We start from the raw sequence: 26,785 nt of genomic DNA, 5'->3' as shown, positions 1-26,785 counted from the left end.
GCCCCGAGCCAGCACATGGGTGGGGACTTGCTCTCCTCCTCGCAGCCCCCTTCCTCCCCACAGTTATCTCATGCACTACTGGCAGGCCTGAGGCCTGGCGGCCGGGTAGGGTCCAGCCAGGTGCTTCCTGTGCCTCTCCCCTGCAGGGCTGCTCCCAGGCACTGTGGACCACAGGCCCGATGGTCATGCTGGGGACGTGGCCTGTACGCGTGAACTATGAGCAGCACTCCTGGGCCACCCCCCACAAGGTGCCGCAGCATCTCCCCACCCCCAGGGGCCCCACGGACCCCAACATGGTCAAGTATCAGCAGGGGGCGTCAACATCGGCCCCCAAGGAGAACCTCTGTGCTACAGGCTTCTCTGGAGCCCCCGAGGGAAACAGACCCTGTCGGTGAAGCCTGGGTTCACCGCTCAGCTCAGGCCCTGTGTGTCATTTCCTGCCACTCTGTCACCTCTCGCTGAGCCCCATCCATCTACTAAATGTGGATCAAAGTCCCGGGGGGATGTTAGGGGAACTGAGACACTGCAAGGCTGAAGGGGAGGTGGCATTTGCAGCTGGTGATGCCACCACGGCTGTTATTCTGCATGTACTGGGGGGAGAACCGGTGGGGGAGTTTGTAGGAAGAGGCCTCAGGGGGCACAGAGGACATGGTGGGTGACCTCGAGCCAGTCCCTCTGGCAGTCGGGGGCAGCGCAAGCAGATGTCTGCAGCCTTTCCAGTTGCATTCTGTATGCTCTGGCTTCTGCGTCATATGAGAGTTGCTGGGAGCCTGTGCCCCCCACAGAGGGACAGTGATGCCCTGCCAAAGTGGCCTCTTAGCAGAACTTCACGCCTCCTGGCCCAAGCTGTCCACCTGCCCGGTCCCTGCCCGTCCCTGGTCTCTGCCCCACACATGCATTCTTTTTTATTTTATTTTGGTTTTGGACCACACCTCGCAGTGCTCAGGGCTTACCCCCGACTCTGTGCTCAGGGATCACTCCTGGTGGGTCTCGGGAGACCACACCAGACGCCAGGAACGATCCCAGGTCAGCGTGTACAAGACAAGTGCCCTACCCCCTGTGCTATCTCTCCAGCCCCACGCCTCTCTCCTTGCAGCCAGTTGGCAGCTCCCGGCAGAGGACCTGGTCTGAGGAGGAACGGAAGTACCGGGGGCTGAAGGTGCGTTGCTCTGCCCCACGAGCCCCAAGTATCTGCGAAGGGAGGATGGAGGAAGGAAGGTGCGAGTCCTGCCGGGCTGAGGGAGGCCAAGGGTGTGTGGGCCGAGAAGAGGAACACAGGACGTGCGGAGCTGCGGGCCAGGGAGGGAGGAAGGCACGGGGGAGCGGGGGCGGGAAGAAGGGGGCGGGGTGGGCACCTACCTCGCACTGACATCCTCTTGGGGAGGATGGTGACGGCACCCTCGGCCACCTCTTCCAGGTGCAGCACCGGGGCGCTCTTGGAGCCCCAGCTGTCCGAGCCCATCCAGAAGAAGTGCCCCGTCTGGTTGGCCTTGCGCGCCGCCTCCAGCACGCGCCTGCGGGGACATGCACCACCCGGCCGTGTCCTCACGTGGCCACACCCACTCCGGGCCCCTCCCTCCCCCACAGCTAAGTCTGTCCCCCAGGTGCAGCCCGGACACACCCCCCCCGCTCCCCAACTCCCTCTCCTGGCCCGAGAGCCACATCTGTCTCTGCAAAGCTCCCCTCTTCTTGCTGGCCCTGGACTAGCCCTGCCCAGGCCCTGTCCTCCCAGGCCCGTGCCACCCTGGCCCCGAGGCCACGCGCACATGCCCCGGACCCTTCTCCCATTCTTCCCGTCCCATGTGCACACACGCACGTGCACAGGGACACACACACCTCCACACCTTCCCCTCTGCGCCCCGTTCCCCTGCAGCTGTGCCCTCTCCTCCCTCACCGCCCCCGCCCCCGCTCCAGAGCCCAAGTCCCGCCCCTTCAAAGAGCTGCTCCTGCTCCCACTTCTGCGTGGATGAAGGGTGGGGGTCGGCGGCTGCTTCCTGCACCCCCTTCCCACGGGTCCTAACCAAATCAGGACCGAGCTGCCGGAAGGTCTCAGCCAGCACCTGCCTGTGTTCAAAGGCATCGCAAGGAGAAGAGAAATGGGGCTGAGCAGCTCTCCCAGCTGAGCTCCTTCCAGTGAGAGACTGCAGCACAGAGAAGGTGAGCAGTCTGCTGGAGGTCACACAGCAGGAAAGGGTGGGAACACCCCTGGCCAGGTCCTAACTGTTGCCAGGACCTGGGAGCAGATGACAGGACCTGGGAGTTGCCACTGGGTGGCCATCCTGGACAGAAGGGCCTGGGGCTGCCCAGAATCAACCCCAGGCTCCTGGGCCCCCACTTTCCTCCTCCATCATCTCTTGCGCCCAGACATTCCCTGGCTGCCCAAGCCCGCCCCAGGGCACAAGATTGGCTTGGGGGGTGAGTGTTTCTCAGAACCCACAGCCACAGTCCTATTATTACCACGCGTACCCAGCCAGCAGAGATGCTGACAGCTGCCCACAAAGTCACCTGGGCTCATTTTGCTTGTTTGCTCCTGGAAATGCTCCTGACTTCCAGCAATGCCCGGCCTCCCACACTTCCTGCGGTCCCCCTCCCCCAGGGGCCTCTCCACACACGCTCCCACCCCCATCCTGCCCCACCGCAGGGCAAGGCCTGAGAGGCTCCGGGTCCCAGGGGCCGCAGTGCCGCCAGTTTCCGGCCTGGACGCCTTGTGCTCCAGGAGCCGCCCCGCTGCCCAGCCGCAGCATGGACAGGGCTGGACACTGCACCTGCCCTTCACCCCGCAGGGCCCGCGGCGACTCGGAAACCTGCTTTGCTTCAGCTCAGGGTCCAGGACTGGCGAGGGTGGGGGGCTTACTGTAGGGCGTGGGAAGGGGGCCCAGGATGGAGGCTGCTTAGCAACAGGGAGGGCAGCACGTTGGAGGGGCAGGTGGGCAGACGTGTGCTCGGAGGGCGGGAGTTGGGGAGACCCCCAGGCCGATGAGCCCCCGAGGGTAGGATTGCAGCCCCCCTAAGTCCCCCTTCACGGCCAGGCCAGCCCCTGCCACATCATGCACACTCACTGTGCCCGAGCCTGAGGGTCCCCAACCACACCCCCACCCCCGCCCGGAGCCCTCGGTGGCCCCCACCCGCCCCTCACCTGATATCATCCTCGTTGGCGAAGATGACCACGGCCCTGGCGTTCGAGGTCTCCAGGAGGCGCCGGATGAGCTTGTCGAACTCCCCAGGCTTGGGCTCCCGCGGGATCTTCACGGACTGGGCAATGCACACGCCGCCTGCAGAGGGCGCCCGTGAGCCTGGGTCCCAAGACCCTCTCACTCTTGAGGTGGGCTCGTGCGCGCGCGCACACACACACACACACACACACACACACAAGGCACACACACATATGCACACACGAGCGTACACACATATACACACATGCCCAAACACGCACACACAGATGCACACACATGCACGCATGTGCAAACATGCACACGCACACACACATTTCACAAACACACACATTCACACACACACATACATGTACGCACACACCCACATGCATGTGCATACATGCACATAGACACACGCATGCGCACATGTGCACACATGCACACATTTCATAAACACATTCACGCGCACACACATGTGAACACATGCACGCACACTCTCTCACAGACTTATTTTCTTCTTCTCTCAGCCAGTTCCAGACCTGTCATCCCCTCCCCCATGACACCCCAAGCTGGCCAAGGACAAGTGTGGACAGGACTGTGGGACAGTCCTGCATCACCCATCTTTGACAGGTGGAGAAACGGAGGCTCAGGAGAAGTGGCAGGCCCAAGGCCACGGTCCTCTGCCTCCCATGGGGTCTGGAGCAGGGGGCCAGCCGGGAGGAAGGGGCGGGGCTTACTGCAGGGCTCCTGGTGGCTGAGTCAGGTCTCCGCTGACAGAAAGGATGCCGGAACTTTCTCTGGGACCCTCACTATCCCCTCCTCAGGGCCCACTCGGGAGCCCAGCCCGGCCACCCAGCAGTCACTAGGGCCCAGACCAGCCTTGGGGGCTGAGGACTGGCACTGCCTGGGGCCCCCCTGGGCCCCCCAGTAGTCTCTGTGGTCGGCACCTCCGGGGGACCCTGGGCTTCAGGGGCTGCCAGTGACTCAGGACAAACCCACACAGCAGGGAAAGGGCAGGCGGGGGCCAGGGAGCTGCCCAAGGCCTAGAAGCCAAGGGTCCGAGGGAGGAGGTCTGCGTGGCCAGGCAGGGGGCTTCCGGGAGGAACAAGCCCCACCCATTGGGAGGCGCTCAGTGCCGCTCCACACCCGCCTGGCAGCCCTCTCCGCAGCCACCAGCCTTGGCTGGCTCTTGGCAGCACACAAGGCAGTGTGGCTTGCCGCCGCCCTGCACCCTGCATCTCACACACACAGCCCCACCGTGGACTTCCTGCTGCTTCCAAGCAGGCCAGCTCCTCAGGACTCTCCTAGGGCACCACAGAAAGCCCAAGTTCCAGGGGGGTGGGCAGAGGGAGGGAGGGAGGAGGGTTCCTGGGCAGGACAGTGGCCCCCTCCAGCTCTGAGTGTGAGCAAGAGATCCGGGGCCGCACGGGGCAGCCAAGACGCTCGCTCCCTTGGGCTCAGCCTCCAGATGGTCCCTTCCCAGCTAGAAAGTGGGCCACCGCCACGGCTCTGCCCCCATCTGGGGAGACAGATGGACAGGAGGCGGCGGCTGGAGGGCCCGAGGAGAAGCCACCTGGCTCCAGGGAGGGGCCCCGGGGCAGAGGGGCACAGCGGGGAGCAGGGTTAACTGCTCTGCCTCAGGGCGGGCCTCGGGGTTAAGCACTCTTTGGGGGGTGCGGTTCCCTCCGAGGCTCCCGGGATGACGCCCGCCCGCAGGAGAATGTGGTGACCGCAGCTGGAATGAGAGTGAGTCACGGCTGGCTCGGGCAATTGAGAGCAGGGCGTGAAGATCCTGCCACTGACGGCAGGGGTGGGGGTGGGCGGGCAGAACCGGGGCACATGCTGCAGAGCTGCACAACTGCAGTGAACTCGGCTGGGGCGGCTCATGACAGACGCCTGGACTGCGCACGCGTGTGTTCATCCGGCTTACAGGTGAGGCTCCGAAGGGGTGAGCGGTCCCCCCCCCCCCCGAGGTCACACAGGGAGGCAGGACAGAGCTGCCTCTGTGCCGAGTGATGGTGGGGGCGTGAGCAGGGCCCTGAGCTCGGAGCTGCCGGGAGAGAACCCAGTCCCTGGGGGGTCCCTTAGTTTCCCACTCAGCTGCCAGTGGGGCCACCCAGGGGTCCCTGGGACTTGCCAAAGGCTCTCTAGGGTGACACAGCTCTGCCCCTGCAGCCTATCCCCCTCCCCCTGCTACAGCCAGAGGTCAAGAGGGAGCAGCGTCACTGTGCAAGCCTGGCCCTGGGTGAGCCCCCACACCCGGGTGGGAGGCACTGCCCAGAGCTGCATGGGGCGGGGGCGTGAGAGGACTGAAGCTGGAGGAGCTGAGGCGGACAGAGCCTCACAGCGGCCAGTGGGATGGGTAGAGCTCAGGGCCCGGGCCTCCCCGGCTGCAGAGTCTCTGCTGGCCCCCAACTCCTGCAGCCCCTCCCCACCCTGAAAAACCCAAGTCGCACGCTGACCCAGCCAGCCCTGCTGTGTCCAGACCCCTGGGTCTCGCTCTGTCACCCCAGCATGGCCTCCCAGACACCCAGCGGGGAGGCGTGACCCACCCTCAGTCAGGGGGTGAAATACGAATCCAGGGGTCCGGTCTGCATCGAGAGCAAAGGTCACCACACATCCCTCCTCCCCCCTCTCAGAATGGCACAGAAGCTGAAGAAGGAAAGTAGCCCAGGGGAATTTGGGGGTCCCCAGAATGCCCTCGACTCTGAGGGAAACCCCTTTTTCCACCCGCCCCCTGCCAGCTCTGCACCTGCCAAGCCAGCACCTCTGCTGCCCGGACCAAGGGCAGCCGCCACCACCACTGCCAAAACCCCGGGCACAGGGGCTGAGGGCCAAGCAAGAGGACTAGACGGCCGTGCCAGAGGGGCGGAGCCGAGTGGGCACCATACTGGAGGCCCTGGAGGGGCGCTCAGGTCCAGGCTAGCAGCCCAAACAGACCCACAGTGATAGGGGGCAACCCCACAGCTCCCCAAGTGTCACATTCCAGTCCTCTCTCCCTGACCCTTCACCCCACCCTGCGGCAAGTGTCCAGCCCCACCTGCAGAGGGACCCCTCGCTCGCCCTCACACCACACTGTCCCCTCATCCTCAAAACTGACTGCGCTTCCCCAAAGGAGAGAGAGAGAGTAAAAGGGAATGAGCCTGCCACAGAGGTGAGGGGTGGGGGGTCGCGGGAAGGATCCTGTGATCATTGGTGGTGGAGAATGGGCACTGGTGGAGGGAGGGGTACCTGATCATTATATGACTGGAACGTAATCATGAAAGTTTGTAAACCTGTAACTGGACCGCACGGTGATTCATTAAAATTTTTTTTTAATTTTAATTTTTTTTTTAAATGACTGTGCTTGAATAGTGGGACCCATCTGTGTGGGCGGGGATGTGGCGAAAGGGTCTCACGTCCACTGCTGGTGGGAATGTTGTCTGGTTTGACCCCTCTGGAAAACAGTGTGGAGAGTCTCCAGTGAACTCAAGAACTGAGCTGCCGTATGACCCAGCAGTCTCACTGTTGGGCATCTACCCCCAGGACAGAAAAAACATTCATTCAAAAGGACATACGCACACCATTATTCACCGCGGCACTCAGGACCATAGCTGAGATACGGAATCAAGCCAGGTGTTGATTTCCAAATGAATGGATTATGAAGATGCAGTCTATATCCACAATGGAATACTATGCAGCTGCAAGGAACGATGAAATCGTGCATTTTGCTGCAACCTGGCTGGAACTGGAAGGCATCATGTTGGGTGAAGTAAACCAGAAGAAAATGACACACAGACAGGATGCTCTCACTTATCACTGGTAGTCCAAGTACTGGATGAGGAAATGTAGTCAAGGGGGGATCCAAAACAAAAAGGGGGGATCCTGAGTCACCCTTGATCTCAGACTATAAGAAGGACAGAGAAAGTCATCAAGGGGGAGGGGAGATGAGAAAAGGAAGTGATGGGGGGACAAGGGTTAGGGGTATCGGGTAGAATCTAGTTACATATCCGAAGCACAGACTCGATAACACTGAACACATGAGCTTGAAACTACAACCACGAAACTCTGAAATGTGCCTGTCAGGTAGGGGTGGGGGAGAGAGTTTGGGGACACTGGTGGTGGATTGGTGTTGAAATATTGTATGCCTAAAACTCAGCTATCAATAACTTTGTAAATCACAGTTCTTTAATAATAATTTTTAAAAAAAAACAAAAAACAGACGAGACCTCGAGCAGCTCCTCCACTCCTAAAAGACCATGACCCCGGAGGCCCACTAACTACTTTTGCACCCAGCGGCTTCTTGCAAGAAATGCCTCTAGACTGTGAACTGAGCTGCGGCCCCATGCCGCCCCGGGAGGGGAAAGGTTTTTCTCTCTTGGCCCTTCCTTTCCCGGCGGCATGGCGACCGCCATCTTATAGAGCCCACTAACCGGAGTTACGAGCTTGCAGTGACGCGACTTCTGGCAGAAATTTCTCTGGGCATAATTACTAAAATACCAGAAATCCAAATTCGCGCGGCTGCGACCTCACATGCTCTTCATTCTCAGCAAATGAAAACAAATTATCAAACGATGCCTTTTCAGCAGGTCTGATTGTTGGGGGAAAATTCCAAATAATAATAGTGAGTTTTCTGTTGAAATATTGAATGTAATCAAAGTAAAGAGACAGTAAAGTGAAAATGATTAGCCACACAGGCGGGAAGGGAGGGTGGGATGGTGTATATATATATAAACTGTGCTTGGTCCCATCCCTCATAGCCTCGCCTCTGCTCCCAGCCAGAAGGACACTGGGGTCTGCAGCCCTCTGAGGTGAGGGGAGGCACAGCTAAGCAGCTTGGTACCATTCTTGTCTTGGCATCCCATGACTGGCAGGCCCAGGGCATGCAGAGAAGCTCCCGACTGCAGCGCCCGAAGTAGTAAACCCTGGCAGCACCTAAATCTCCCCTAAGAAGTGACGCCAAGCTGTGGGTGTTCAAACAATGGGACAGTGGAGAGTTCAGACCCACCCAACAGGGGCTGCAGTGACAATACAGAGCGGGGGGGGGGGGGGGCGCTTGCCTTGCACATGGCCGATCTGGGTTCAATCCCCAGAACCTATATAGTACCTTGAGCACTGACAGGAGTGATTCCTGAGTGCAGAGCCAGGAGTAAGCCCTGGGCATCACTGGGTATGGCCAAAACAAAAACAAAACAAAAAGCAACCAAAAATGATTCACTTAACAGGGCCGGGGACACAGGCAGCAGGAAGGGCGCTTACCTTGCAGGTAGCCAACCTCAGGTTTTCTCCCCAGCCCAGCATCAAATAACTCATAATTTCCCCCACACACTGCCAGGAGTGACCCCTGAGTACAGAGCCAGAGGTAGTCCCTAAGCACTGCCATGATTAGGGCATGGTTTCCAAACCCCCTCTACCCCGCTCAAAACAAACAAAAAAAATCATTAAATAGTGAAACTGAAAAAGCAAATGGCATGACCTAGCCCTTTCAGGCAGCACTTAAAAACCAGCTACGATCGAGTCTATCCCTTAGGGCCGCCCAGGGATGTGTTGGAGTCAAAGGGGATGCCAGTGGTGGCTTTCTCTGTTCTGCCCACAGGGACCTCCCCGAGGCCCAGGCCCACATCTGTCACATAGCAGGTGCTCAAGAAACGCACGTTGAGTAGCCAACCCTGGACAAGAGCGGACCCCCAGCACCTCCAAGTCCCTGTCATCTCACGAGGGGAAGAGAAACTAAGAGCGAGAGCTAGGCTGTGTAGCTCAGTGGGAGCACATCTTCAAAGGCCTGAAAGCCTGGCACCAAACCAAATCGAACCCAAGCAGCCCAACCAGAGGTAAATATGACCAACTGCAAACCTAGGGGAAACCGGAACCCCACGGTCAGGCACACCAGCCTCTGAACAGCGGGGGCTGCAGAGCACTGCGAGCATCCCCAGGGATTGGGGGAGACTTGTGGTGAATCCTCCTGGGGCTGCCCCTCTCCCACACCCTTTGGACACCTGAAATCCAACCTCAAGCCGAGCCAGACGTGCCGCACTGTCCCCGGCCAGCCGGCGGGAGCTGGAACCCTCTGCCCTGGGCTCCTGCCCCGACCTGGCTGGGACTTGGTGCCGAGCTGCCACCGTAGAAACGTGATCCCTGCTTCCCATTTTATGTGGTGGCCTCTGTGCCCTCTCTGTGTGCGGTCTGGCGACCTTTCCTGGAGTTCCCCGGGACGCGCCGAGGTATCCAGACACGGTGTCCGCGTCCAGCTGCAAACCCGGGCCAGCCCCAGCCTGTGTGCTGGCCTTCCACCCGCTCAGCAGGAGGCACCTGCCCCACAGGCCCTGGCCCGCTCAGTCCCCAGAAACAATGCCAGGAAGGCTCAGAGTCTAGCTGTAGAAGCAAGACGAGCAGAGGCGCAGGGCCGGGGGGGACGGTGCTGGGGGAAGGCGCCCACCGTGCATCCCACCATCCCAGGTTTGAATCCTCAGCATCATGGGTGAGATCCCTGAGCAATGCCAGGATTCAGCCCTGAACACCATCCGGCATGGTCCAAAAGAAAAAAAAAAAAAAAGAAAGAAAGAAAAAAGCAGCAGCCCCAGGAGAAGGGCAAGCGGGCAGTGGCCCGGGCAGTGGGCACGGCCTGGGGAGGCAGCATAGGACCCAGAGCCTATTTCCCCAGACACTAGTCCCACATACACTTGGCACTCCTGCCCTCATGCCACCCCTGCCCTTCCTAAGCCCCGTGCACGTGCCTGGGTCCGCTGCCTTGGGTCAGTGTCCTCCTACATGAAGCAGGTGAGGGTGACCATCAGTATGGTAAAGCATGGTAAGTGGCACACATCATGTGACACGGTGGGGACAGGAGGTTCGGGCAGGCAGGGAGGCTCAGTGGTCTGTGCACTAAGCGGCAGCCCCGGCTGACAGCAGGAAGTGGCTCAAGTCCCACGCGCAGCCCCGCCCCATGGGAGGAGCCACGGACCAGGGGCCTGTATCCCTGTCCCCGCTGCCAGCCACCATCTGTAGGCAGGGTCCAGGGGCTGTGCGGGGGCTGGACACTATGGGGGAACCCGAGGGTCCGGTGTCCTGGCTGGGAGCCTCCCCCAGTGCACACAGTGGGGCGACGCCTGTCACCCCACTAGAGTAGTCCTGTCACACCCTAGAGTAGTCCACTCTACTCAGCCTCCCCGGATACTGCCACCGGACGGCCCCTCCGCACAGCCTCAGCAGTGTGACCAGACCAGGACGGGGCGTCCCTGCCATGATCCTCCGCTCGCCTCTCCCCATGCCCACCCCCCACCCTGGGCCCACCCCTCTCTGCGCTCTCATACCCAGGGCCCTGGAATCACATCCGCAGCCCCCCAGGCCGCCTGCAGCCCCCAGCAGAGAAGTCCTGCAGCACCTGGCCAGCCCCCCAGGCTGGCCGTGGGTCCCCGCCTCTCCCAGCCCCCAGAGATCTGCTCCTCTCTCCCTTTTCGGCTCCTCCTACCCCCTCTCCTTCTCTTTTCCTTCCTCTCTGTCCTTTTAAATGTAAAAAAACAAACAAACAGAAAACAATGGAAAGCCAAACCCTAGGAAATCAAGTGGAAAAATCTATATTACGGCAGAATGCGAAGGTGGCACACCGCAACACAGAGGGAAGGAGGGAGGGAGTTACACCGCGGGGGCTCCCCCAGGCTCCCCAGGCCCCAGGCGGAGAGACGGAGGTGGGGGAGCGCTGGGGGTTACCCTGGCCTTGTGGCCTCAAACACACTCGCGCGCGCACACACACACACAGAGCTGCCAGTGACACACACCCCACAGACAGTCTCTCGCACACCAGACTGCCTCACACATACCCCACACAGTCTCTCACACACACCCCACAGTCACAAACACATCTCCCACAGACTCTCACACCCTACACACCATCTCACACACACTACAGTCTTTCATACACACCCCACACAGTCTCACAAAACACACCCCAGTCTCACACACACGACAGTCTCACACACATCCCAGTCACACACACACCAGCCTGCCTCACACATACCCCACAGTCTCTCACACACAAGCCAGTTTCACACACCCCCCACAGTCACAAACACATCTCCCACAGACTCTCACACCCTACACACCATCTCACACACACTACAGCCTTTCATACACACCCCACAGTCTCACACAACACACCCCAGTCTCACACACACCCCACACACACCCCAGTCACACACACACCCCCCACACACCCCACAGTCACATACACAGACACCTCCCACAGACTCTCATAGCCTACGCACCATCTCACACACACTACAGTCTTTCACACACACACACACCCCACACAGTCTCACACAACACACCCCAGTCTCACACACACGACAGTCTCACACACATCCCACAGTCACACACACACCTCCCAGACTCTGACACTCTACACAGTCTCACACCATACACACACCAGCCTTGCATAAATACCCCATACAGTCTCATACCCTACACACAGTATCACATATCCCACATAGTCTCTCACACACAACCCACAGTCTCACAGCCCACAGTCTCTCACACACAACCCACAGCCTCACACATACCACAGTCTCACAGACCAGTCTCTCACACACACCACAAGCAGTCTCACACACACCACAATCAGTCTCTCACACACCCCACAGTCTCACACCCAGTCTCACCCCCACACACACAGTGTCCAACACCCCACAAGGCTCTCACCCACACACAGTCAGTAGCCACCTGACGTGCTAACCCCACAGTAACCGGCTAGCTAAGGGGCGCCCTCGGGCCCGCCACCGCTGGCCCAGAAGGCTCTCCTGGAAGAGTCTCCCCAGTAAAGCCTCCACCTTCCGGAAGCCCTCCACCCTGGACCCGGCACGCACCGCTCGGTGGGAGCCCCCCATCTCGCTACTGCGCTCTTCTGCCGGTGCAGAGCCCGGTGGGAGGGCTGGGGCAGCACTTCCTCACCCAACTGCCACTCCTATGGCCACGGGGGCTGCTCCTGGCACTCCCCATGCTGGGGGCCCAAATGTGGTGCTGGGGATCCAACCAGGGCCCGCGGCATGCAAGGCAAGGGTCTTACTCTCTGTGCTATCTCTATGGCCCTCAACTCAACTAATATTTATGGAGCAGTCTTGCCCTGACCAAACTCCTCTCCTCAGACGGCTCTTCCCTCCACCATCAGCCCCGCCCCAGGCCCCGCCCCTGCCCTCCTCAGGCCCCGCCCCCAGCACAGGCCTGGGAGGCTCCACCCCGCCCCTCCTGGAAGCCCCGCCCCAGGCCCCGCCCTGCCCTCCTGAGGCCCCGCCCCCAGCGCCCGCCTAGGAGGCTCCACCCTGTCCCCTGGAAGCCCCGCCCCCGAGGCCCCACCCTTGCCCCTCCTGGAAGCCCCGCCCCGGAGCCCCGCCCCAGACACCCCCTTCTCTAGGAACCCAGGTGTGGAAAGCAGAGCAGGCCTGCTGTGACAGGAGGCTGAGTCTGGGTGAAGCGGGCTCTGTGTCCCACCTCAGCCGCTACTGACTTCATGAGACCTCCTTGTCCATCTCTCCACGCCTCCACTTCTGCACACCTGTAAAATGGGATGGTGCGATCCCAGGCCCGGACACACCAGGGTCCAGGGCCATTGAGAAGACTAAAGGGAATTTAGGGGACAGCCCTGTCCCTGAAAAATGCAGGCTGACACGGAAGAGGGTCAGCTGGGGGACTCCCGGCCTCCGAGCTGAGCACCGCTGACCCCTCCTGGGGAGGTCACGGAGCCAAGGCTGGCTGCGGGTTGCGTGGTCCCGAGCTGCATTATTCATGGAGCTGGGCTCTGCGCTCTGAACAGAGGGAAATTTGCTGAGTGATCGACCTAATATCTTAACACAAACCCAATTAGGCAAAACACCTTTGAAGCAAGAAAGGCTGGGGGTGGGGGCGGCTGGAGTGGAGAACAAAGAGGACTGGCAGAAAAGGAAGTGAAGGTGTTTGAAGACAGACAGTGAGGGGGGGGGCAGAGGGGCACCCAGCACCGCCCCAGAGGCCACGCCCAGATGAGGTGCAGGAACCCGTGGGGCCTGCCCGGGAGAGCCAGTGCAGAGCAAGACCCCCTTCCCGTGCGTCCAGTTCCAGTGGGAAAAGAAGACACGGAAGCCTCGCAGCCCCTCTGCCTCAGGAGCCCAGGTCCCCCAGCGGGACCACCTTCACCCAGCCCACTGGGCTTCCAATCTGCCCCTCTGCCTTGGCCAGTGCTGGCCCCTGGGTCAGAAAATCTCTTCCTGAGGCTGGAGCGATAGCACAGTGGGTAGGGCGTTTGCCTTGCACACAGCCAACCCAGGTTCGATTCCCAGCATCCCATATGGTCCCCTGAGCACTGCCAGGGGTGAGTAACCCCTGAGCATCGCCGGGTGTGACCCAAAAAGAAAAAAAAAAAATGAGAGAGAGAAAAGAAAATCTCTTCCTGCATGTCCTGCCTAAGGCCACGCATACTGAGGGCCCCGTGCCTCCCCGTCTCCCCCCACAGCACTCAGAGCGCCCACTCGGGGCCCTTCACTTCCCCTCTGCTGTCAGAGGCCGCCCCTTCCCTGGCCCCCCGCGCACAGCCCAGCTGCAGCCTTCCTGGCTGAGTTTGCACCTCATCATAACTGAGGTTGTACCATGAGTCCCCCGCGGAAAGGTGCTCAGAGCCATTCCTGCACTTCAGGTCCAACAGGCGTTCGCCCCTGCCAACATCATCCTGAACATCACCTGCCCTCCACACCGCCCCCCGAAACCCTGCAGCAGGAGACTGTCTCCTCTCCAACTCCCCACTTCTGCAGAGGTCCAGGCCTGCCGAGGGAACGCAGGAGCTGGGGTTGTCGGGGGAGCCGGGCCCAACAGCCCGAAAGGCAGGCTGCCTGTCCCTGTCCCCAGAAACCCCGGTGGCTGTCAGCCCCCAGCTCGCTGCAGACACTGTCTGGGGCAGGAGGGCCGGGAAGGGGGTCTTGGTCCAGATCCAACCTCCCCTCCAGCCCCCCTCGGCGGCTCCAAGGGGCGGGGGCCAGCAACCAGACTTGCATCTCGGCCGGAGAGAAATAGGCAGCTACAAGCGGGGATAAAATATTTAGGAGCCCACATCTCCAGGAAGGAGAAACTGACAAGCAAAATGAAATGTTGAGATGTAATTACCCACACAGCCCAGGCATGCCTCCCCGCCAGCGGCCAGCCCGGCACCCCCCCCCCGCCCCCTGCCACAAGCAGGCGCTGGGTAATGAAGTCCTCCCAGGACCCTCCAGTGCCCACCCTCGCGCCCTCCTTCCCCGTACTGATCAACCACAGGACAGCAGGAGGCTCGGCAAGGGGGTCGGGGCGGGGGTGGCAGCAGGCATCGGCTATCCAGGGCAACCGTCTCTCCCCTTGGGTGAGAGGGCTGACACAGCAGATGTGACTGTGTCCCCGAGACTGGCCCTGGAGTGAGCGGGGCGGGGGGGGGAGGGCTGGACAATTGTCCGCAGGCGAGGGACGGAGCAGACAGAGGCCTCCCCAGCTGGGCCAGGAGGGACCTTCTGGGAGCCCAGGGCAGGCTTGGAAGGAAAGAGCTGCTGGGCAAAGGTGAGGGCCTGGTGTCCCGGCTTGAACCCTGAGCTGAAGAAGTGTCCACCCCGCCCCCAGAACACCGTCCCCGGCTCTGCCCGTGTGTCCGGGGGAAGGTGTGGGGGCCTGCCGGGCCTCATCTGGAGTGCAGAGAGAGGACAGAGGGGGTCAGTAGCCAACCCCAGGCCTGCCTGGATCCCAGGGGCAGCCAGTGAGTGGGCTGGGGGTCGGAGCCCAGTGACCCCTTCTTGCTCCCCAGAGCTGGGGAAGCTCCGCCCCCACCGGGGGTGGGTAGGGCACCCACGAGTCCGGGGATGGGGGGGTCTGTACTCATTCCTCAGCACCCAAGCCCCTCACTCCACACCTCTGGAGTGGTCCTGGCAGTCACCAATACCACCTCACCAGGCCAAGCACTGCTGGGAGTGACCCCTTCGGAGGAAAAAAAAAAAAGAGGCGGCCATCTGCTAGCTCCCTGCAGCAGGCATTCGCAGGGACAGATTCTCATCCGCAGTCCGACGCCTCCTGCTACGGCTCCCCACAGCCTCAGGGCCAACAAAACTGCCAAGTCTGCCCGTGTCTTAAGGGCAGTGGTACTTCCTTGCGCCCAGGAGCTGGGCGGAGCTGCCCAGAGTCGGGGGCTCCTTCCTGACTTGGCCCAGGGCCCAGGGAGGCACCGTGATCGGCCCGAAGCCAGCTGGGCCCTCGGCCCTGACCCCTAGGACCCCTCAGTCAGCACGTCTGGGGACACGGACCAGAGCCCCAGGACTGTGTGCACGCCTCAGCGAGCCGGGCCGGCCGGCCCAGCTTCCCAGGACAGCCCTCCGCCCCTTCTCCCCCACCCCAGGCCTGTGGAGGGGAGTGCTTCTCACCTCCCCGCACAGCCTCATCTCCTGGGCAGCACCCGCGCGGCCAACACGCCAGCTGTGCCCCTCCACCCAGTCTGCACCCTTGGCCTCTGCCCCTCGACTCCTCTCTGACTCCTCTTTCAAGTCAGCAACTGTCTCCTGGAGGACTCGGCCTTGGGGAGCAGGAAGGTCCCCTCCTCCAGGAAGCCTCCGTGGATGTCCCCGAGCTCCCTGGCTGCCCACAACCATCCCACTTCTCAACTTAGCACAGCAGATGGAAATGATTGGACGTGATGCCTCTGTGCCCACCCGCCTCTGAGCTCCAGGGAATGGCCTGGCCAGGCCCACTGCCAGAGACAGAGTATTTATTGATTCAGCAACAATTTCCCCAGCGTCCTCCCCCTCTCCCACCCCACCCTGCCGCCAGATACTGTCTTTGATGCTATGAGAACAGCTGTGAATAGGACAGACACGAGCCCCACCCTCCGTCTGTAAGGAAGATGCTAGATGCTGATGAATGAATGATTGGGTGAATAAAAAGATTCATTCATTACAAGCTTCCCTGCTGTCCGGAAGGCCTCTGGGCCCCCATCTGCTGCCCTTGTCCCCCTGCCTCCACTTCCTGTTCCCCCAACTCACTTGCTCCCTCACCTTCCCTTTCTCTCTCTCTCACACACATACATGCATACACACATACACACATGCATATATACATACATGCACATATGCTTTCATAAGACACAAGCATACACTCACACAAACACACATACACAAACACACACACATACACACACATCATGTGTGTGTATGGGGGCATTAGTTTACATGGGGGCATTAGTTTACATCCCTCTGTTCAATGACCTCATTTTGGGTGAAGGCCACACCCGGCGGTGCTCGGGACTTATCTTGCTCTGTGCTCAGGGATCACTCCGGAGGGCTCAGGAGACTTGCCGGGGGCGGGGATCGAACCTGTGTTGGCTACTCTGTTGGCTATTGGCCAGTGCCAGCCCCACTGTAATCTCCCCAGCCTCTCATGGACTCATTCTTTGTTTTTCCTTTTTTTTTTTTTCTTTTTGGGTCACACACAGGGGTTACTCCTGGCTCTGCACTCAGGAATTACTCCTGGCAGTGCTCAGGGGACCATATGGGGATGCTGGGAATTGAACCCAGGTCAGCCGTGTGCAAGACAAATGCCCTCCCCGCTGTGCTATCGCTCTAGCCCCCCATGGACTCACTCCTGCCCACGTTCTGTCATTGGCTCCTCCCAAGAGCTGCTGCCTTAGGTTTATGACTATTGTACAGAGAAGGAAACTGAGTCCCACAAACCAGAGACCGGTGCCAGCTGCGTACCCCGCCCGATGCCAAGACTGTCTTCCTACTGTAAGATGGGAAGCAGGGAGGCCTGGAGACGGGGAAGGGGGCATGGTCCTGGGGGTGGGGTGGGGGTGGGGCATGCCCTGCCCCCGCAGCCCCTCATGCTCACGCTCCTCCTTGCCGCCTCTTTCTTCTGTCACTCGGTCCTGCTTCTTCCCCTCCAAGGCCTCCCTGGGGCCCAAGACGTCTGCAAGATGGTTGTTAGCTTTCCTTCTGGCTCATTAAAAATGAGAATTTGCATAGAATATCCATATGATCATTCTGTCTCGTGCAAAATGAAGCACGGTTCTAACACACCGAGCGAGTGGGGGAGGGGAGAGAGAGAGAAGAGGGCAGTCACGGCGGGTGGGGGTGGGAGGAGTTGGCAGGAAGAAGCCAAGTGCTCGCCCTTGAGGTCTGACATTTCCAAAGTGCCCCGGGACCCCTCTGACCCTTCCTGTAGGAAATCTGTGCTCTCATTCTTCAAATAACCAGAAAGGTTAGGGAGGGCTATATCACACCCATTTTACAGCTGGAGAAACTGAGGGTTAGTGGGGAATAGCAGCTCGTCCACAGATACCAACAAGCCCACGGCAGGTCGAGAGGGCAGCAGTCGGCCAGGGCTGACCCACCCCCCTCGTTGCACCTGCTTCTCTCTCAGGAGTGCCCGTCTTCCTCCCAGAACCCCAGAGGACCCCAGTCAGGAGACAGGCTCCTCCAATCCTCTAGGCCCTGCCTTCCTCACCCCTCCCTCCCCCGCCCCAGGCCTCTCCCTCCTGACAACACTGGGCCAGATGCAGAGATTCCCAGAGACAGCCGCGCCCCAGCTCGCGTCCTGCTGTGGAACTGTGCCCACCTCGTCCCAAAAAGGATGCGCGGCGGTCCCGGAAATGTGCGAATTTAGCTGAAACAGAAACTGAGAACTCAGCCGCGGGGCGCAGCCCTGCACGTGGTCGACACCCGCCCTCCGTGCGCAGAGCCCGGGTGGCGGGTCGCCGCTGTCCGTGGTGCTGAATCTCTCGTGCTGGGCCGGGCCCCTGCCCCCGGCCGGCCGGCGTCCCCAGCTCTGTCCTTCCCTGCAGCCCCGCCTGGCCCAGCACCCCTGATGTCCCTGCACGCCCGCCACCGGGACCCTACCCAGGCGGAGCGCTGACCCCAGCCTTCCAGGGGCCTCTTCCTCAAGCCGCCCCTCCCAGTGGCCCACAGGCCCCACGTGACGGCTTCCCTTCTGCCCCCACTCCCCTGCTCCTGCCTCTAGACCCCTCCCCCTCTGTCCGGGGTTCTCTCCCCAGAGTGCTCGCCGCCCTCCCTCCACTGCAGCACGGGCTTCCCCCACCTCAGGCCACTTCCACGGGGGCTGTCTGGGCCCGCACACAGCACACCAGAGGACGTCTGTCCCCAAGCACCAGCTCTCGGGCCCCGGGCCCTGGCTCTGTCCAGTGTCTGCTCCCTCGCCCGTGTCCCAGTCCAGCCGGCCACACTGTGGGCGCCCAAAGCACGTGACCTCCGCCGATACGGCCCTGGGCTCCCGTCCCTCTGTCGTGGGCTAGGGCTTGGTGCCACGTCACTCAGAGCCCCGGTCACCTCCTGAAACAGGGACGGGCCAGGGTGCACGGCGCAGCGGGGAAGGCGGTGCCTGGCCCTTGTGAGACCTGAGTGCAGCCTCACAGCCCCTGCCACCTGCTCTCGGGGGCGTCCCTCAACCATGGGCCCGGGAGAGCACGGCCTTTCCGGGGAAGGGTTGTAGGGGCTGACCTGTGAGGAGGGCAGAGGTGAGGGGCGGAAGCCTCAGCGCGGAGCAAACGGCTGCTGGGAGTAGCTGCACGCTGCGTGTCCCAATCAGGACCAGAAACGGGAGACAGTGAAGTCTGGGGGCCCTGGAGCCCCACATGGAGAGGACAAACAGCAAAGCCCCGTGTTCTGGGGGATCAGCATCCCCTGACTCACCCTCAGGCTGGGGATGAAGTGGAGATCAGAGAGGGATTGTCACTGGCGCTGGGTCACACAGCCACCCAGAGGCCAGAGGCCAAGACTGAGTTCAACCCTTTTCACAGCTTTACGCTTCAGCAGTGAGTGGCGGCTGCTCAGGGCCCGAGAGAGAGCCAGTGTCCAGCCCTGACCACTCCTCACACTGAGTCATGCAGGAGGTAGGGATCGGAGGGCAAAGGGCACCAGGGGCTGCCACCACAAAGGGAGCATGTATTAACCCCCAAAAGAAATCTTCAGGGCCGGAGCGATAGTGCAGTGGGGAGGGTAATTTGCCTTGCACGCGGCCAACCTGGGATGGTCCCCTGGTATGCCATGCCATGTGGTCTCCGAGCACTGCCAGGGGTGATTCCTGAGTGCAGAGCCAGGAGTAAGCCCTGAGCATCGCTGGGTGTGACCCCAAAAACAGAAAGAAAGAAAGAAAGAAAGAAAGAAAGAAAGAAAGAAAGAAAGAAAGAAAGAAAGAAAGAAAGAAAGAAAGAAAGAAAGAAAGAAAGAAAGAAAGAAAGAAAGAAAGAAAGAAAGAAAGAAAAAGGAAGGAAGGAAGGAAGGAAGGAAGGAAGGAAGAAAGAAAGAAAGAAAAGAAAGAAAGAAAGAAAGAAAGAAAGAAAGAAAGAAAGAAAGAAAGAAAGAAAGAAAGAAAGAAAGAAAGAAAGAAAGAAAGAAAGAAAGAAAGAAAGAAAGAAAGGGCTGGAGCGATAGCGCAGCGGATAGGGTGTTCGCCTTGCACGTGGCCAACCCGGGTTCGATTCCCAGCATCCCATATGGTCCCCTGAGCACTGCAGGGGTAATTCCTGAGTGCAGAGCCAGGAGTGACCCCTGTGCATCGCCAGGTGTGACCCAAAAAGCAAAAAAAAAAAGAAAGAGAAAGGAGGGAGGGAAAAAGGAGGGGAGGGAGGAAGGAATATATCTTCAAACACTGCTACAAGGAGGCCGGCCCAGGAGAACATGGCTGGGGCGGGAATGACAGCACAGCAGGGAGGGCACATGCCTTGAGCACTCTCGACCCAGGTTCGAGCCCCGACACCCCATTCGGTCCCCCAAGCCCTGCCAGGAATGATCCCTGAACGCAGAGCCCTCAGTGAGCCCTGAGCACAGCCGGTGTGGCCCCAGGCCCTCAGTAAAGAGATAAGAACCTTAAGGAAGCCGAGAGACCATGGCTTCCTGCCCAGGGGACACACGTCGTCACTGGGTCAGGAGGTGCCAGGCGGGGGTGCGTGAGGGACACTGCCGCCCCCACCTGCGCTGGCAGAGAACTAGGCTGACGACACCCAGCCAGGGACACACACCGTCGTGAGGTGTCAACGCCTGCCCGGAGCAGCGTGGCTGGGAAATCGGAGTGGACAGGCCGAGTCCCCAGGGCTGGCCAGCCGTGCAGACGGTCACGGCGGCAACAGCCCGGCCTCTCTCCCAGGGCCACTCCGGGCACCTCACGGGCGCCGGGTGGGCCTCTCGGCTCTGGGGGGGCCCTCACGTCAGGTCCACTTAGCTCCCGTGCCCAGGAGGGTGGCCAGGGACGCGGGAGATGTAACAGTCACTCATCAGGCCAGCCTGGGCCGGCCACCCCCCCACCAGCCCCAGGGAGGACACCGACGGGGCAGGCCTGCACTGGGACTCGAGTGAGGCGGCCCTGGGGTCCCCCCACCCCCAAAGGAAGCTCAAGCCACTCCTCTCTCCTGAGGCAGAGCAGAAGCAGAGCAGAACCCACCCAGCCCCCAGCTGCCCGCCCCCCCGCTACTGGAGCCCACGTGTCGCCAGGTTGAGGGGATAACGGGGACCCTCCAGGCTGTGTCCCCACAAGCTGGCCCCCAGAGACTGAGTCCTGAAATCCCACCTTCAGGCATCCACCCTTCGAGCCCAGAGGGGGCTCCTTCCCCAGTGCTCCACTAAGACACTCCCTAAACAGAGCGTTTGGGGCTGAGTGTCTGAGGGCACATGCAGAGTGGCCAGATGGCAGAGGACCAGCCTGAGGACCTTGGCTGACAGGAAGGGGACCCAGTGCCAGGGCCCGTGGCCTCAAGCAGGTCAGAGTGACGGGGGCCGTGAGCAAACCCCGGGGAAGACCAACTCCCCCGGTGACTCCCCTGCTTGCTTGGGGGAGAGCAGGAAGAGGGGTGAGTCCTGGCCGCCCCCGATGGGCAGAGGGGACCCCCACGCCCCACGGCCCCAGGGATAGGAACAGGCTCCCCGGGCCAAAGACGTGCAAATACAGGCCTGGCTGTAGGAGGCCAGCACTGGCCCCTGTCCAGGCCAGGAGACCAGCCGGGGCCCCTCACCAGGCCCCACCTGCCTCGCGCACACCCCCTTTGGCTCAAACTGTCACCCCACCTGGCAGGCCCTGCCCTCCTCCCCTCACGCCCGGGAGCCTCTGCCAAGCCCTGCTGGCCTGGAGCCCTCACAGCCCTCAGAGTTCCTGGGGAGAGACATGGCAGTGTGGCCCAGTGGTAAAGCACATGCCTGGCATGTGTGTGGGAGGTCCTAAGTTTGATCCCCTGGGTCCCCCAAAAAAACGACTCCTGGCTCTGTGCTCAGGGCTGACTCCTGGCTCTGTGCTCAGGGCTGGCTCCTGGCTCTGTGCTCAGGACTGACTCCTGGCTCTGTGCTCAGGGCTGACTCCTGGCGGTGCTGGGGACCCCGTGGGACGTGGGACGAGGAGGCCGCCGGAGTGTGCTGTGTGCGGGCAGTCCCTGGGTGCTCATGCAGAGCCCGACAGTCTGTGCGACGGCTTGGGACGCGTGCCAGCCCCCGCTGCTGCGGTCAGGGGCCAAGTGCCCAGCAGAGGTGAAGGAGCCCAGAAGCACAGGCCGGCTGGGAGGCTCTGGGGGTCTGGGCGGCTGAGGGGTTCCCTTCCCACCCTCCAGGGCAGGAGGCGCGTTAGCTGCTGCAGAGAGAAGGCAGGGGAGGCGGAGCCCCTGTGCACCCCCTGGCCCAGGGTGGCTGTGCTCAGAGAGCCAGGAGGGGCCCCGGGGCAGCCGGACCTGACACCCGATGCCTGGGCCTTCTGGCCTCCGTTTGCCCCAGTAGGTGGGGGAGGGGAGCAAGGCCCCTCCCACTGGGACAGCTGAGGACAGGAGCGCTGGTTGGGGGTTGGAGGCAGCATCACGTTGCGTGACGCCCGATGCCCCGATGGTGCTGGCGGGCAGCCTGCACAGGAACAGCCCGGCAGAGACTCCCGGCCTCGGACACTGCGTCCAACCAAAGCGGATCTGCCAAGTGCGTCCAGAAAACAGGAGCCCAGGAGGCGGGGGAGGGGGAGGCGCATGCTTTTACCCCCAGGCCCTGAATTCAACCCTCCACTGTCCAACACTTCTGTGCGTGGCACCAAGCCTCCCAGCCCAGCTGGACGAGTGTCACCTGGAGTGTCCCCAGCCCCCAGCACTGCCTGGGAGCCCCCAAAGTGGAATTCGGAAAGGCACTGGGCAAGTGGAGGGGCTCTTTCAGGGGCGAAGGTCAGATGGGCCTCTCTGAAGAGGAGACCCCAGAGAAGACATGGTGGGTGGAAACCCAAAGGGGGCTGGTGCAGAGGAGAGGAGGGGAGGGGAGCGGGGAGGGAAAGGGGAAGGGGGAGGGGAGAGGGGGCTGCAGGGGAGGGGAGAGGAGGAGGGGAGAAGGAGAGAGAGAGGTCAGAAAAGGGCTGAGGGTTTCTGGCTCCTGGGGGGCGGGGGCAGGGCCCTGGGCAAACCTCTCCTCTCAGGCCCTCCTGGGCACAGCTCCTCCCACTGGCCCACCTCGCCCAGGGCCTCAGAGACCCCAGGACGTGGGTGCTCCCCACACACACACCTGAGCACCTGAGTTCTCACCTCTCCAGCTGGCAGGTAAGGATGAGCCCAGCCCCAGCCCCAGGCCCCAGCCCCGCCTACAGCGCACAGCCAATATCCCAGACCCCCAGACCCCGCCCCCGCCCCGCCCCACCCCGCCCCCAGCCTCCCCCTGGCTGAGCGTCTGAATGCAGGGCTGCCGCCAGCACTGGGAGCTGAGCTGGAGGTCAGACCAGTAACAGCTTGACTCCCCCACGTCTCCGGAATATCAATGGGGGACGCTGGCACACCACGGGGATGCGAGGCCAGGACGTCCTCCTCCGAGGAGCCAGCCTGAGCCCACACCCAGGTGTGGTCCCGGGTTCTGGGTCACTCCCCAGAGGTCCAGAGCCAGACTTGAGGGCACCCCAGGAAAAGGCCTCTGCTCCCTCCTGCAGGCCGATGCATGTCCTCCCAGCCCCCTGTCTCAGGGGCAAGGAGACCCCCACCTGCTGTATGGCCCCAAGGGAGTCACCTGGCCTCTCCGTTCCCGTGTTCTGGGAATGGTGGCGCTTCCTTCAGCGCCCAACGGGTTAACGTGAGGAGCTCCATGAATGTCCCTTCTAATGTCACCCGTGCTCGCACACTTGGCACTCCCTGTGGGCGGAGGCAGGAAACAGGGCCCCGCGCCAATAACCAAGTCTCAGGTGGGCCCCTGCGGCTGGCAAGGCTGCCGAGAGGGTAAAGCTCTCAGCCCAGCCCCGAGTCTCAGGACCCGGTGACAGGCACTGAGGACAGCGTGTGCCACGTCTGCGCCACCCCCTCGCCTGTCTCGCCCTCCGGTGACTCACCGGCAAGATCCGGGCGCCCAGGCGGGGCCTGCTCTGCATCCTAATGCGCGTCCACGTGCCCGCCTGCCCGCAGCCTCCAGCAGGGAGGAGGGCGTCCTGGAGCAGCTGGGACGCACAGGCCGCACACATGCACACACACAGCATGCGCTCTCATGCATGCATTCACATACGCTCACACACAAACATGTACCCACACATGTGCACACACATGCACACAGTGCACTCACATGCACACACTTGCACAGTCATGCACAGCACAAACATATACACATGTACACACATGCACACACAATGTGCACTCTCATGCACATACACATGCTCAGACATTCACACACATGTGCAAACACTCATGCACACGTGCACATGAATATGTACATATCCACACATGCTCATACACATGCACAGGCACACATAATGTGCATTGCCATGCATGCACTCACACACATACACATGCACACATGCTTGCACAAACATGTACACATACAATGTGGGTACACACATGTACACAGATGCATACACGCTCACACATGCATATACATCCAGCAATATGCATGCACACAATGTGCACTCTCATGCACACACTCATACACACATGGACACATGCACACACTCTCACATATACATGCACACATACACATGCACACACAAAATGTGCACTCACACAATTACACAAAGCACATGCACACATACACTTGCATGTCCACTAATGCATGCACACATATCACACAGGCATGTGCATACACATGTGTGCATATGTGCTTGCACACACAGGCACACACACATGCACCAATGAGCAGATGCTTCGGGCACCTATGCAGACACTTCCAGGACAGCCCAGAGCCTCACCCGTGCCCCCTCCCCGACCCGGACCCCGTCTGTGAGCTCCACTCCACCTCTCTCCCCGAAGCTGGGCACTCTGCTGCCCTGGTTAGGGCCCAGCAGCCCCTTGGGCTCCCCCAGCTAAGACACAGGGAGGGCTCGGGGCCCACTCAGCCAGACCCACCACACCTCACCGGGGTCTCCTGAGCACCCCCTCCTCGCCAGCTGCTGCCCGAACTGACACCACAGCCACCCTCCTTCGCAGATGAGGAAACTGAGGCCAGGAGGCTGCCGGGCTGTTCAGACTCACTCCGCCCTCGGCTGCGCTGCTGGAGCCGGAGGCTGGCCCGGGGCTGGGGGGCCCAGGTACCCCCAGACGGCCTGCCCTCCCTTCTCTCACATGTTAAGCGGGACCAAGACACGAGCCTGTAGAGCTCACGGGTGACCACGCAGGAGGGGCCGTATGGAGGAGCACTGCCCGGGGGCACTCGTGCTGGTGGGGCCAAACTGGGCTCCAGGCCGCACAGCATGTCTGCCTCTCTGTGCCAGCCCCTGGGCGTGGACACACACACACACACACGCACACACACACACGCACGCAATCACTCTAGCTGCCCTTGGGAAAAGGAGCCTCAGTTTCTCCAGCTGCAAAATGGGCCTGGCCACGCCCCCTGCAGGCCTGAGCTGGGCACACAGCCAGCGGCCAAGCTCTCCCTCCACGGCCCTGCCCACTGCCCTCGCCCCCGCCGAGCTTCCGGGGCTCCTCAGAGTAGCTCGCGGTGATTTATACTTCAGAGGACAAATCAATACAATATACGGCCAAAGACATCTTTAATCTTTTGCAGGGATTAGGCTACAAGGCACAGTGGCCGCTTACGGCTGGCGCTCAATTCTGGTTTCAATTTGGCCGCTGGAGCGCGGCTTTCTCTCTGCTTTCTTCACCTGCCCAAAGACGGGCCATCCAAGTCAAATCTCCTGAGTCCGGTGGGCATCGGGGCAGGCCCGGCCGGGGCCCAGAGCAACAGCAGGACAGGCTGGGGGCAGGGGCGGGTGGCGGCCAGGGGCCAGGGCACTGTCAGAGGCACCTCTGCCCGGCCGGGGGACCCCGAGAGGAGGCTCTGGCAAGGCAGTTCCCTTCCTCAAGGCCTCTGAAGCCACCTCGAGCCAGTGCCTGCAGAACATTCCAGCAACAGTCTCAGGCCCTGCGGAAGCAAAGCCCTCCTCACCCCTCCCCATGTCAGAGGCGTCAGCACGTGGCCTCTGCCTGTGCGTGCGGGGGGAGTGTAAGTACTTGAGTGTGTGTGACCATATGTGTGTGAGTGTGAGGATGTGGGGAGGTGTATGTGAGTGTGTTTGCGTATGTGTGCACATGTGAGTGGGCACGCGTGAATGTGATTGTATGTGAGTGTGGGTATGTGTGAGTGGGTGTGTGTGAGAGTGCATGTATGTGTGCCTGTGAGTGAGTGTGTGTGTGTGAGTGTGTGTGTGTGTGTGTGTGTGTGTAAAAGAGAGAGACTTGTATACAGCTGGCCCATGTAGTACCTGGTTCATGGGTGCGGAATGGGCAATGGAATAAACAAAAATGCAAAAGCAGATAGGCCCTCTAGTGTGGGGCCGAGAGATAGAGCAGTGGTTAGGGACCCCCTGGCATGGCCACCCCCTGCCCCTGGAGATAGAGCAGTGATTAGGGACCCCCTGGCATGCCCCCAACCCAGCTTGACCCCCAGCACGGCTTAGTCCCCTGAGCATCACCAGGTGTGGCCCTGGAGGTCCCCGGCCCCCCGCCCGTATGCCCTGGGCAGCTCTGCCTCCTCAGCCCCTGCATGGAATCTGCCCTTGGTCGGCCGAGACTCGGGCAGGACCCCGGAGTCCCTGGGCACTCCATAGGGGTCTCCCCGAGCACTACCCCAAAAGGACCCAGACTGCAAGGCTCTGCTCCTCGCCATCTCTCGCCCACTGGCCGAGCCCTCCTGCCACCTGTTACTTGGCTTCTCGTGCCTCGGTCTCCCCCGTAGGGCAGAGAGAACCCCCCAGACAACAGGCCCGGAGCACAGCCGGCCCAGACACAGGTGGGGGTGCCGGGAGGCCGGGAGACAGCTGCCCTGCCCAGAGGCGCGGGCTGGGGGTGAGCAGAGAAGGGCCGGGCAGAGGAGGGGCGGCCCCGGGGGCTCAGCGCGGCCAGTCCTGCTCCTGCGGGGCGGGAGAGGCGCCCCTGCCCTCCGCAGCCGTCCGTCAGCCTGGCCCACTCCAGCGCCCTCTCCCCCCGCCCGGGCCGCGGGCAGCTCCGCTCTACAATTAAGGGGCTTATCTGAGATTTATAGCAGGATTATGCCCGCAGGGTGTTCCCAACGCCAGCCTCTGGACACTCTGCGGTCCTTTGGAAAACCAATTAAAGCCCCGGGTCCTACAGGCATAAATAGAGACGCCAGGCCCCAAGGTCGCCAGGCCACACGGCCCACTCCTCACAGCCAGGAGAGGGACGGGGCTGGGCGCTCTCTGCGGGGAGACCCACCCCTCACACAGCAGCCCGGGGGGTG

General features: G+C 61.4%; 1 protein-coding gene across 5 annotated transcripts in view; it reads right to left on the bottom strand.

Annotated features, from left to right (window-relative positions):
• The window catches only part of GRM4 (glutamate metabotropic receptor 4), a 99,677-nt gene that overhangs the window by 30,613 nt on the left and 42,279 nt on the right, over nucleotides 1–26,785 (bottom strand). For all 5 annotated transcript variants that reach the window (XM_055124983.1, XM_055124984.1, XM_055124982.1 and 2 more), the window contains exons 4-5: nucleotides 3,137–3,272; nucleotides 1,360–1,514 (exon numbers count right to left, since the gene is read on the bottom strand). In XM_055124983.1, the coding sequence (XP_054980958.1) occupies nucleotides 1,360–1,514; nucleotides 3,137–3,272 (291 nt within the window). The remainder of the gene's footprint in view (nucleotides 1–1,359; nucleotides 1,515–3,136; nucleotides 3,273–26,785) is intronic.

This window comes from Sorex araneus, chromosome 2 (assembly GCF_027595985.1).
Source record: "Sorex araneus isolate mSorAra2 chromosome 2, mSorAra2.pri, whole genome shotgun sequence".
Taxonomy (NCBI): Eukaryota; Metazoa; Chordata; class Mammalia; order Eulipotyphla; family Soricidae; genus Sorex; species Sorex araneus.
Note: the sequence above shows the minus strand (reverse complement) of the source record. Positions and strands in the feature narration are given on the sequence as shown.